The following is a 12321-nucleotide window of genomic DNA, read 5'->3' on the forward strand; positions in this document are numbered from 1 at the left end:
TCAGAAAAGGTTTAAAGAAGCTCCAGGCCAAGATGGCAGCAACTGAAGAGGAGGAGATGAGATGGTTGGTCAGCCTGTTGACTCTGACTCCTAATGCATCTACATCTCCCAGCTCAGTGTCTGCAGCTGGATCCTCAGACACAGTTTATTTAAGTCCTTCATGAGCCTACAGGCCATCCAATGGCACACTTTCAACTGTCACAAGAAATGGACGTCATGCTCCTTTAAAAGAGCGGACACGCTAGAGTGTGAGCCACATCCATCAGCTCCCACAAGGGTTGCCACAATTAGGCGACACAGTTGACTATAAAGATTAATCCACACAAATTTTAACAGTCAAGGCATCATATTATTGTTTTTATTGTTGCTGTCATATGGTGAAATGAAATACCAGGTGGAAAATGCTCATCTGTAACTTCAGTTCACTGCATGAGGTGCCACGTTGTTGGATACTTCTACGGGAAAAGATCACTAAGTTCAGACATGAGGAATATTGATGAGGAAATATATTCATGCCCTGACGGCACTGTGCGCTGATGGTGGCTCTGTATCTCTGGCTTGGACGGCCAGGCTGACAGCTCTCAGTGTTCAGCACCTAATAATGTGATCTAGAGAGTCTTCTTTGCTCTCCATATAGACAGTTTTTCAGGATTTGAGTCACAAAGTAGTGTCAAAACTCCCCAGACTGGAGCTCATTCATGCTCACACTGCACCAGTAACACTCAGCAGGGAGGAGGAGGGGTGGAGTGCGCATGAGCAAAGTGTGGCATGCAGAGAAACAAAACTGAACATGTTTTTATGTAGAGCTGGGAGAGAGTCAGGCGGGATCATACAGAGCAAAGCAAGCCCCAATAAGCACTTTATCATGAGAAAACAAGCCCAGAGTCACTAATAAGTGGTCTTGCTAACACTGTGAACAACAACTCCATTTCCCTGTTACCCACTCACATGACACAGGGCTGACCAATCAGAGGCGAAAACCTAACTCTGGGTAAATGCAGTGAAAACCAGGCAAAGACATTCAACAGATGTTGGTTACAGATATGAGGTGCTGTATGAAAAACATTTAATCCTCCTAATATACAAATACTTCTCAGAATTATATGGAAAAAGTTCTCTTGGGAAGCACCATAAACACACTTTAAAGTGTCTGAATTAAGACTTTTTTTACACTGACTTCACTGACTTTAAATAGAATGGGAAATATGAGGTCTAAAAGATTAACACTGTGTAGATTTGTTTTGGTAATATTCAGTTATTTACTGCTTTGTATTTTAAACAACCAACAATATTGATGGGCTTATATTGGTGTTAAACATTAATCTGTTGGACCACCGTAATTGATTCCTGTTAGTACAACACTATTTTACGTCACATTATTAATGATGTAATTTGCTGAGTTGTATTAATTCTCATTTAAAGGAAGGAGGTAAAACATCAGCAAAGATCACCATGGGGTGAGTTACACAGGCTGCATTTTTAAGATGTGCACTCTTCAGCTGCTGATACCTAATGGAGGCCAAATTAGGTTGAAACACAAAATAATCATGATTGGTCGTGATGAGTCGAATAATTGGAAAAATAATCAACAAGTTACTTGACTACAAAAGTAGTCCTTAGTGGCAGCCCTAGCTCAAACCAGCTCCAGTCAGCTCAGAGCCTCATGGTCGCTTGTCTGCAAAATGTAAGCATCATTCAGTCCAAGAGTTCAGTCTGAGCACTGCAGCTCCAGAAACAGCTCCAGAAACTCTGAACCCTGAAGCTCTGAGTCTCTGTGAGCCTGTCTGAGACCTGAAGCTCTGAGTCTCTGTGAGCCTGTCTGAGACCTGAAGCTCTGAGTCTCTGTGAGCCTGTCTGAGACCTGAAGCTCTGAGTCTCTGTGAGCCTGTCTGAGACCTGAAGCTCTGAGTCTCTGTGAGCCTGTCTGAGACCTGAAGCTCTGAGTCTCTGTGAGCCTGTCTGAGACCTGAAGCTCTGAGTCTCTGTGAGCCTGTCTGAGACCTGAAGCTCTGAGTCTCTGTGAGCCTGTCTGAGACCTGAAGCTCTGAGTCTCTGTGAGCCTGTCTGAGACCTGAAGCTCTGAGTCTCTGTGAGCCTGTCTGAGACCTGAAGCTCTGAGTCTCTGTGAGCCTGTCTGAGACCTGAAGCTCTGAGTCTCTGTGAGCCTGTCTGAGGACGCGGTCACACTGGCCAATCATGCCGTGCCAAAGCACGCTTCAGCCCTAAAGCACGTTTGAAATGGCCAGTGTGACCGCAACTGTGCCGTGCTTGAGCACGATTCTCTTCCGTGCTTCGGCACGCTTTGAAGAGGTGGGCTTCGGCATGGTTTACTTCATGCACGAGCACAAGCACGCGGACAGGGCGTGCGATCCATTACGTAAAATCACCGCGAGTGCATCTCTCAACAATCATTTTAAACAAAGCGGGGTGTTAGAGGGCTGTGTCGGGCGAAAACGACTTAATATAAGTCCAAAAGTCTCTATAGTTGTAGCAGTGCTCTCTGTGTCTCATTGTGCTGACTCTAATGAGATCACACTTCATGTAAACAGACGCTTCACGATGACGTAGGAGGGCTGTGCGTGTGTCTGATACCCGCTAAAGTCTGGTTCATGTAGGGGTAGTGTGACCGCCGGCCGTACTCTCCAGCTGGGGAGCAGCGCTGCAGGGGGCAATCGTGCTTAGGCACGGCACGTTTTAGATGGCCAGTGTGACCGCGTCCTGAGACTCTGAAACCTTTTCTGAGAGCTTATCTATGTTCTGGTCTGGAGTCTTCAGCGTCTTCAGACTGAAGAAATGTTCAGTCTGTGTGCAGCTGTGTAGCTCATTGTTAGTCTGAGATTTTTTGACTTCCTGGTCTACCAACCTGAGGACGGCCTGATCGGTAGCGGTCTTAGGTTTTAGAAAAACTTCCTGTCCCTCACATCCTCAGCACGTTCAGAGGGACACTTTCAAAACATGTTTAGGTCAGACACACGACACGTTGTCCAAATGTGCCACATACCAGCATCAGCCAATCAGAGCATGGTTCTATCATGACTCACCTTGATGACGTCACCCTGGTAAACTTCCTTCTTCTTGTTGGGCACCTTTATCTGAAAGATCCGCCCCACCACCGCTGAGGAGTCTGGGAAAGTGTCAGGTGCTGTGTTCTGCTGAGTCTCTGCCCTCTCCATAGTTTCCATAGCAACAGCCTCCATGGCGCGCAAGCCCTCGGCCACTTCCTGGAAGTCGTGAAGCAGCGAGGACGTCATGGACGCCTCCAGCTCGCTCCCTCGGCCTACGGCCTCCCCCTCTCCTGCTTCCAGTAACTCCATCCCTCCTAGCACCTCGATCTCCACCTCCGCCGCCGCCGCCTGCAGGGGGAGGAGCCCAGCCACCACCAGCAGGAAGCCCAGCAGCAGCACTCTAGTCCTGGGGAGTCTGACGTCCAGGGCCCCCATGTCCCCGAGCTCACCAATGCTCAGTCTGGGCATTCTCTGCCGTCCACACGTCGTCAATGAAGAGGAACTCCACACAAAAAGGAGGAGGTCCACACGGGAGGGGGGAGCTGAAGGAGCATGCACCCCCAACAGGTCCAGATAATCCCTCCTCTCACTCACCCTCCCTCCCTCACAGGCTCCGCCCACTCCCCTGAGCACAGCACCTCCTCCTCTCTGTCCTCTCTGGCCTTTATTCTTCCTCCTCCCCTCAATCGTTTGTCCCTCAGAGGGTCAGGAGTCCCGTAGAGACCTGTGGGAGACAAGGAGGGGGAGAGGGTTAGAGCAGGGACTTCAGAAAGCTGCAGTCTCAGACTGTCAAACTGCTCCTCTGGACATCAGTCCTTCCTCAAGCTCACACTACCAGCCCAGTCCAAACCAAAACCTGAATCCAGAGGGAGATCCATCACTGAGGTCTGGGGAGGTCTGAGGAGGTCTGAGGAGGTCTGAGAAGGTCAGAGGGGGTGTGAGGAGGTCTGAGAAGGTCAGAGGGGGTGTGAGGAGGTCTGAGGAGGTCAGAGGGGGCCTAAGGAGACCCGAGGAGGTCAGAGGGGATGTGAGGAGGTCTGAGGGGGTCAGAGGGGATCAGAGGGGTTCTGAGGGAGTCTGAGAAGGTCAGAGGAGGCCTGAGGGGGTCAGAGGGGGTCTGAGGGAGTCTGAGGGAGTCTGAGGAGGTCTGAGGAGAGGTAGTGAAGTGGTGTGTGTGCAGTGGAGACAACTGTCCATCATGAATCAGAAAAACTCTTTCTGCTGCTCCGTGTCATATCCACCAACATTACGTGAAGGGTTGATTCATGTTCATTGAAGGCTAAGCAAGCGTTAATGAAGGGTTAATACATGGTGAGAAAGGGTGAGTTAAGGAAAAAGAAAGCGTTAATGAAGGGTTAATACATGGTGATAAAGGGTGTGTTTAGGGTGAAGAAAGCGTTAATGAAGGGTTAATACATGGTAAGAAAGGGTGAGTTAAGGATAAAGAAAGGTATCATGAAGGGTTAATACATGGTGATAAAGGGTGAGTTAAGGATAAAGAAAGTGTTAATGAAGGGTTAATACATGGTGATAAAGGGTGAGTTAAGGGTAAAGAAAGCGTTAATGAAGGTTTAATACATGATGATAAAGGGTGAGTTAAGGAAAAAGAAAGTGTTAATGAAGGGTTAATACATGGTGATAAAGGGTGTGTTTAGGGTAAAGAAAGCGTTAATGAAGGGTTAATACATGGTAAGAAAGGGTGAGTTAAGGATAAAGAAAGGTATCATGAAGGGTTAATACATGGTGATAAAGGGTGAGTTAAGGATAAAGAAAGTGTTAATGAAGGGTTAATACATGGTGATAAAGGGTGAGTTAAGGGTAAAGAAAGCGTTAATGAAGGGTTAATACATGGTGATAAAGGGTGAGTTAAGGGTAAAGAAAGCGTTAATGAAGGTTTAATACATGGTGATAAAGGGTGAGTTAAGGGTAAAGAAAGCGTTAATGAAGGTTTAATACATGGTGATAAAGGGTGAGTTAAGGGTAAAGAAAGCGTTAATGAAGGGTTAATACATGGTGATAAAGGGTGAGTTAAGGGTAAAGAAAGCGTTAATGAAGGGTTAATACATGGTGATAAAGGGTGAGTTAAGGATAAAGAAAGCGTTAATGAAGGTTTAATACATGGTGATAAAGGGTGAGTTAAGGATAAAGAAAGCGTTAATGAAGGGTTAATACATGGTGATAAAGGGTGAGTTAAGGGTAAAGAAAGCGTTAATGAAGGGTTAATACATGGTGATAAAGGGTGAGTTAAGGAAAAAGAAAGCGTTAATGAAGGTTTAATACATGGTGATAAAGGGTGAGTTAAGGATAAAGAAAGGTATCATGAAGGGTTAATACATGGTGATAAAGGGTGAGTTAAGGATAAAGAAAGTGTTAATGAAGGGTTAATACATGGTGATAAAGGGTGAGTTAAGGGTAAAGAAAGCGTTAATGAAGGGTTAATACATGGTGATAAAGGGTGAGTTAAGGGTAAAGAAAGCGTTAATGAAGGGTTAATACATGGTGATAAAGGGTGAGTTAAGGGTAAAGAAAGCATTAATGAAGGTTTAATACATGGTGATAAAGGGTGAGTTAAGGGTAAAGAAAGTGTTAATGAAGGGTTAATACATGGTGATAAAGGGTGAGTTAAGGGTAAAGAAAGCGTTAATGAAGGGTTAATACATGGTGATAAAGGGTGAGTTAAGGATAAAGAAAGGTATCATGAAGGTTTAATACATGGTGATAAAGGGTGTGTTAAGGGTAAAGAAAGCGTTAATGAAGGGTTGCTTCATTAGGGGTCAATAACTACTGTTGTGTGAACTGTTTGAGCTGAACAAAGTTTTCCTGAAACACTGAAACCTGTTTTCTCCAACACTGTGCAGAGACAGGGACACAAAAGGGACAGAGGGGTGTGTGTAAGAAAGGAGGAGAGAGAGAAGGACAGAGGGGTGTGTGTGTGTGTGTGTGTGTGTGTGAGAGAGAGAGAGAGAAAGAGAGGGGTGTGTGTGTGAAGGTGATATACGGTGGGAGCTTAGATCAGCCAACAATAGAGGACCAGTCAGAGCTCTGAGAGCTGCTAATGAATGCATACTTTCTCTTATTAAGCGAGGAGTCACACTGAGTATGTGTGTGTGTGTGTGTGTGTGTGTGTGTGTGTGTGTGTGTGTGTGTGTGTGTGTGTGTGTGTGTGTGTGTGTGTGTGTGTGTGTGTGTGTGTGTGCAAAGAGCTGAAACCAGGTTTGTTATTCATGCGGATCTTTCATGGCAAAGAGGATCCCCTCTTGAGCGTGTGTGTGTGTGTGTGTGTGTGTGTGTGTGTGTGTGTGTGTGTGTGTGTGTGTGTGTGTTTATTCTTTCCCCTGAGGGCCTGGATTATACTGAGAAAGGGACAGACAGAAAAAGTGAGTGAAGTGGAAAGTGCCCCCCCTGCTGTGAGTCCCCTCCCCGCTGCAGAGTGGCGTCCCTGCAGGGCTCCTCTCACAACAACACCACCCCCCAGGTAGGCTTTCACTCCCTCTGTCCGCCTCACAGAGCGTCACCTTTTAACAAAAGTTTGTTTTCAATCAGGATCACTGCAGCGACACTTCCTGCTGCTTCACCCACAGAAAAAGGAAGTCAAAGGGTCCAAGAACCAGGTTTAGGGTTCAAATCCTCAAACTGGCTCACTGAAGTCAGCTCTGTCCCTCTCTCTGTTGTTTCTATTTCTGTCTCTTGTCTCTGTATTTGTCTCTTGTCTCTGTCTGTTTCTTGTCTCTGTCTGTCTCTTGTCTCTGTTTTTGTCTTTTGCCTGTGTCTATTGTCTCTTGTCTTTGTCTGTCTCTTGTCTCTGTCTGTTTCTTGTCTCTGTTTTTGTCTTTTGCCTGTGTCTATTGTCTCTTGTCTCTGTCTGTCTCTTGTCTCTGTCTGTTTCTTGTCTCTGTCTGTCTCTTGTCTCTGTTTTTGTCTTTTGCCTGTGTCTATTGTCTCTTGTCTCTGTCTGTCTCTTGTCTCTGTCTGTTTCTTGTCTCTGTTTTTGTCTTTTGCCTGTGTCTATTGTCTCTTGTCTCTGTCTGTCTCTTGTCTCTGTCTGTTTCTTGTCTCTGTCTGTCTCTTGTCTCTGTTTTTGTCTTTTGCCTGTGTCTATTGTCTCTTGTCTCTGTCTGTCTCTTGTCTCTGTCTGTTTCTTGTCTCTGTCTGTCTCTTGTCTCTGTTTTTGTCTTTTGCCTGTGTCTATTGTCTCTTGTGTCTATTGTCTCTTGTCTCTGTCTGTCTCTTGTCTCTGTCTGTTTCTTGTCTCTGTTTCTTGTCTCCATTTTTTTTTCCTCCGTCCCTGGTCCGTGTCTCTCTTGAGCGTTTCAGTGTCTCTGTTGAGGCTGAGATGTTGTCGGGGTGAACTCCATGTCTTTGGTTTGTTGTCCTTGTCTCTCTTTTGGTGTTGGTTCCATTTCTCTTACACCTTTTATTGTATATCTTGTCACTTTTTGATTTTTCATTTGGACTCTGCACTCTTTCAAACATTTCCTCCCTCTAACTCCCCTCTCCCCCACTTTTTCAGAGGCTTAAGGTATGCCACACCTTCTCTGTGAAGAATCCCAAACCTCCAGGCTGCTCCTTCCCCCTGGTTTGTCCTCATCACAAACACACTCTGTCTTTTCATGGAGGGACAAAAGAAAGACGGATGATGGTGGGGGAGTGTGGCTGCAGGATAAAGGCGCTCTGTCAGCGCTCAGAAAGATGGACACACACGGATGAGAGTGAGAAAAAAGCCATCATTAACTTCACATCTACAACACCACCCGAACCCCACCCCCACCATCCACCGAGCTCCAACCTAAAGGTGGGAAAGGGAGGCAGTGAGACAAAGAAACGGGGAGACAGGGGACAGAAAAAGAGAGTAAGAACGAGAGACAGACTGTAGAGGGAGTTCTGACTGTGTCCATTGTCCTGTGTCTGCATTCTCTGACTGTGTCCAGTGTCCTGTGTCTGCATCCTCTGACTGTGTCCTGTGTCTGCATCCTCTGACTGTGTCCTGTGTCTGCATCCTCTGACTGTGTCCTGTGTCTGCATCCTCTGACTTTGTCCTGTGTCTGCATCCTCTGACTGTGTTGTGTGTTTGCATCCTCTGACTGTGTCCTGTGTCCTGTGTCTGCATCCTCTGACTGTGTTGTGTGTTTGCATCCTCTGACTGTGTCCTGTGTCCTGCGTCTGCATCCTCTGACTGTGTCCCGTGTCCTGTGTCTGCATCCTCTGACTGTGTCCTGTGTCTGCATCCTCTGACTTTGTCCTGTGTCTGCATCCTCTGACTGTGTTGTGTGTTTGCATCCTCTGACTGTGTCCTGTGTCTGCATCCTCTGACTGTGTTGTGTATTTGCATCCTCTGACTGTGTCCTGTGTCCTTTGTCCTGTGTTTGCATCCTTTGACTGTGTCCTGTGTTTGCATCCTCTGACAGTGTCCAGTTTCCTGTGTCTGCATCCTCTGACTGTGTCCTGTGTCTGCATCCTGTGACTGTGTCCTGTGTTTGCATCCTCTGACTGTGTCCAGTGTCCTGTGTTTGCATCCTCTGACTGTGTCCTGTGTCTGCATCCTCTGACTGTGTCCTGTGTCTGCATCCTCTGACTGTGTCCTGTGTCTGCATCCTCTGACTTTGTCCTGTGTCTGCATCCTCTGACTTTGTCCTGTGTCTGCATCCTCTGACTGTGTTGTGTGTTTGCATCCTCTGACTGTGTCCTGTGTCCTGCGTCTGCATCCTCTGACTGTGTCCTGTGTCTGCATCCTCTGACTGTGTCCTGTGTCTGCATCCTCTGACTTTGTCCTGTGTCTGCATCCTCTGACTTTGTCCTGTGTCTGCATCCTCTGACTGTGTTGTGTGTTTGCATCCTCTGACTGTGTCCGGTGTCCTGCGTCTGCATCCTCTGACTGTGTCCCGTGTCCTGTGTCTGCATGCTCTGACCGTGTCCTATATTTGCATCCTCTGACTGTGTCCTGTGTCCTGTGTCTGCATCCTCTGACTGTGTTGTGTATTTGCATCCTCTGACTGTGTCCTGTGTCCTTTGTCCTGTGTTTGCATCCTTTGACTGTGTCCTGTGTTTGCATCCTCTGACAGTGTCCAGTTTCCTGTGTCTGCATCCTCTGACTGTGTCCTGTGTCTGCATTCTCTGACTGTGTCCAGTTTCCTGTGTCTGCATCCTCTGACTGTGTCCTGTGTTTGCATCCTCTGACTGTGTCCAGTGTCCTGTGTTTGCATCCTCTGACTGTGTCCTGTGTCCTTTGTCCTGTGTCTGCATCCTCTGACTGTGTCCTGTGTCTGCATCCTCTGACTTTGTCCTGTGTCTGCATCCTCTGACTGTGTCCAGTGTCCTGTGTCTGCATGCTCTGACTGTGTCCTGTGTCCTTTGTCCTGTGTCTGCATCCTCTGACTGTGTCCTGTGTCTGCATCCTCTGACGCTGCCCTGTGTTTGCATCCTCTGACTGTATCCCGTGTCCTGTGTCTGCATGCCCTGACCGTGTCCTGTATTTGCATCCTCTGACTGTGTCCTATGTCCTGTGTCTGCATCCTCTGACTGTGTTGTGTGTTTGCATCCTTTGACTGTGTCCTGTGTCCTGTGTCCTTTGTCCTGTGTCTGCATCCTCTGACTGTGTCCTGTGTCTGCATCCGCTGACGCTGTCCTGTGTTTGCATCCTCTGACTGTGTCCTGTGTCTGCATCCTCTGATTTTGTCCTGTGTTTGTTTCCTCTGACTGTGTCCAGAGTCCTGTGTCTGTATCCTGTGACTGTGTCCAGAGTCCTGTGTCTGTATCCTGTGACTGTGTCCAGAGTCCTGTGTCTGTATCCTGTGACTGTGTTCTGAGTCCTGTGTCTGTATCCTGTGACTGTGTCCTGAGTCCTGTGTCTGTATCCTGTGACTGTGTCCTGAGTCCTGTGTCTGTATCCTGTGACTCTGACCTGTGTCCTGTGTCTGCAGCCTCTGACTGTGTTCTGGTACTGTGTACTGCATCTGTCCTGTGTTTGTTTTTTGTGCCTGTGTCTGTGCTATGTGTCTGTGTTCTTTGTCAGTTTGCTGTTTCCTGTGTCTGCATCCTCTTTTCTGTGTCCTCTGTTCTGATATTTTGTCCACAACCTGTCCTGTGTTTATGTCCTGTGTCCTGTAGCCTGTGTCTGCCTCCTGTTTCCTCTTTCCAGTATCTGTATCCTCTTTCCTGTGTCTGTTTTTCTGTTTTCTGAGACTGTATCCTGTTTCCCAAGACTGTTTCCCGTTTCCTGAGACTGTTTCCTGTATCCTGAGATTGTTTCCTGTATCCTGTGTCTGTTTCCTGTATCCTGTGTTTTTTCCCCTGGGTCTTGTGAGTGATCCTTCCTGATTGTGTGGGTGTGGTCTGTGGTGGTTTGTGGTGAACCCTCAGTTCAGACTCTGTCCTTTGACTGATCCTTTTTCTGTTGTTGTGAACCAATGAGCTGACAGATTTACGGAGCAGATGTTCTGCAAGCTTCATCACATGTAAGTATTAATTTTGGCCAGCAAGGGTGGAATGGGGTAATTACATCAGTCTGATGTCAGTGCTGTGTGCGTACCATGAGATGCTCCAGCCTCTGCTCACATGGTACCTAAGGTGTTTGTCACAGAGCTTCATGTTCATAGTCGGGCTCAGAACTAAAACCACAATAAGCCCCCTCACACCAGAGGGCAGACTCTGCAGATCTGATCTTACCTAGTTTGATGGAGTCTGGAGTGGTTCCTGATTGAAACCTGAGGCGCTTTTAGCTCAGAGACAAAAATAAGATCAGACATGACAGCTCGTCTCTGCAATCAGCTGACACTGTGGCTTCTAAAATACACTGTGAACATGACACCACATGCTTCCTCTTAGGGGTGGGGGGGGGGCAGGTGGACCTGGACCGGGAAACAGGGGAAAGTTGATACAGAAGGTTTATTAAAGGTCTGAGGGTTTAAGAGTTGGTGGTCCAGAGGACTGAAGGGATGGTCGTTTAGAGAGTTTGCAAGTTTAGAGGGCTAAGGTGCTGAAGGGTTTCAGCATCTGAGGGTTGAGGGGTTTCAGGGTCTGAGGGTTGAGGAGTTTCAGGGTCTGAGGGTTGAGGGATTTCAGGGTCTGAGGGTTGAGGGGTTGAGGGGTCTGAGGGTTGAGGAGTTTCAGGGTCTGAGGGTTGAGGGGTTTCAGGGTCTGAGGGTTGAGGGGTTTCAGGGTCTGAGGGTTGAGGGGTTTCAGGGTCTGAGGGTTGAGGGGTTGGTAGTCTGGCTGTAGATCAGGGGATGAGTCCAATCAGCTGAGAGAAGACAGCAGATCTAAAAAAGGGTCAGTCTGCACTCCTAACGGTTTCTATTCATCACTGGGCGGAGCTGCCAGTCTAAAACACAGACACACACACACACACACAGACACACACACACACACACACACACGCACGCACGCAGGCAGGCAGGCACGCACGCACACACGCACGCACGCACACACACACGCACACGTGAGCAGCTGATATGAATTCACAGTTTACCAAACACACAGAACCACTGTTTGTTTGTTTGTGTGTGTGTGTGTGTGTGTGTGTGTCTGTATGTGTGTGTGTGTGTGTGTGTGTGTGTGTGTGTGTGTATGTGTGTGTGTGTGTGTGTGTGTGTGTGTGTGTGTGTGTGTGTGTGTGTGTGTGTGTATGTGTGAACAGCAGGACTCTAAGCTGAGGAGGAGAAAAAACAGAGGGAGAGGAGCAACAGCGAAAACAGCTCCTGCAGGAAGATCTGGACACTCCTGGGTCAAACACACTGCTGGAACAGATGTGAACCTGACCACAAAACACCCAGGATCACGGGAACAACAGCCAGGAGAGTAAACAGGACAGAGGGACAAGGAAGCAAAAAAACATGACCCCACTATCTCTCTCTTATAGACACACATGAACACACACACACACACACACACACACACACACACACACACACACACACACACATATACTGATTTCAGGGTGTGGTGCTCTCTCTCAAAACAGCTCATAGATGACACACAAGTTGCTCAAAGATCCAAAACAGCACAGAAGGTGACAGAGACATTGGACCCTGACAGAGGCCCTGGAACCTGACAGAGGCTCTGGACCCTGACAGAGGCCCTGCATCCTGACAGAGGCTCTGGAACCTGACAGAGGCCCTGGAACCTGACAGAGGCCCTGAACCCTGACAGAGGCCCTGGAACCTGACAGAGGCCCTGAACCCTGACAGAGGCCCTGGAACCTGACAGAGGCCCTGAACCCTGACAGAGGCCCTGGAACCTGACAGAGGCCCTGAACCCTGACAGAGGCCCTGGAACCTGACAGAGGCCCTGAACCCTGACAGAGGCCCTGGAACCTGACAGA

The 12321-nt window shown here is 47.9% G+C and overlaps 1 protein-coding gene across 2 annotated transcripts in view; it reads right to left on the minus strand.

The window, feature by feature from the left end:
* Nucleotides 1-12321, minus strand: part of dag1 (dystroglycan 1) — a 39698-nt gene that overhangs the window by 14144 nt on the left and 13233 nt on the right. For both annotated transcript variants that reach the window (XM_074669179.1, XM_074669171.1), the window contains one exon: nt 3042-3729. In XM_074669179.1, coding sequence (XP_074525280.1) covers nt 3042-3473 — 432 coding nt within the window. In that variant the 5' untranslated portion in view covers nt 3474-3729. The remainder of the gene's footprint in view (nt 1-3041; nt 3730-12321) is intronic.

The sequence above is a fragment of the Halichoeres trimaculatus genome, unplaced genomic scaffold (genome assembly GCF_033239565.1).
Source record: "Halichoeres trimaculatus isolate MK-OKI-2021-1 unplaced genomic scaffold, fHalTri1.1 fHalTri1_scaffold_1, whole genome shotgun sequence".
Lineage (NCBI taxonomy): Eukaryota > Metazoa > Chordata > Actinopteri > Labriformes > Labridae > Halichoeres > Halichoeres trimaculatus.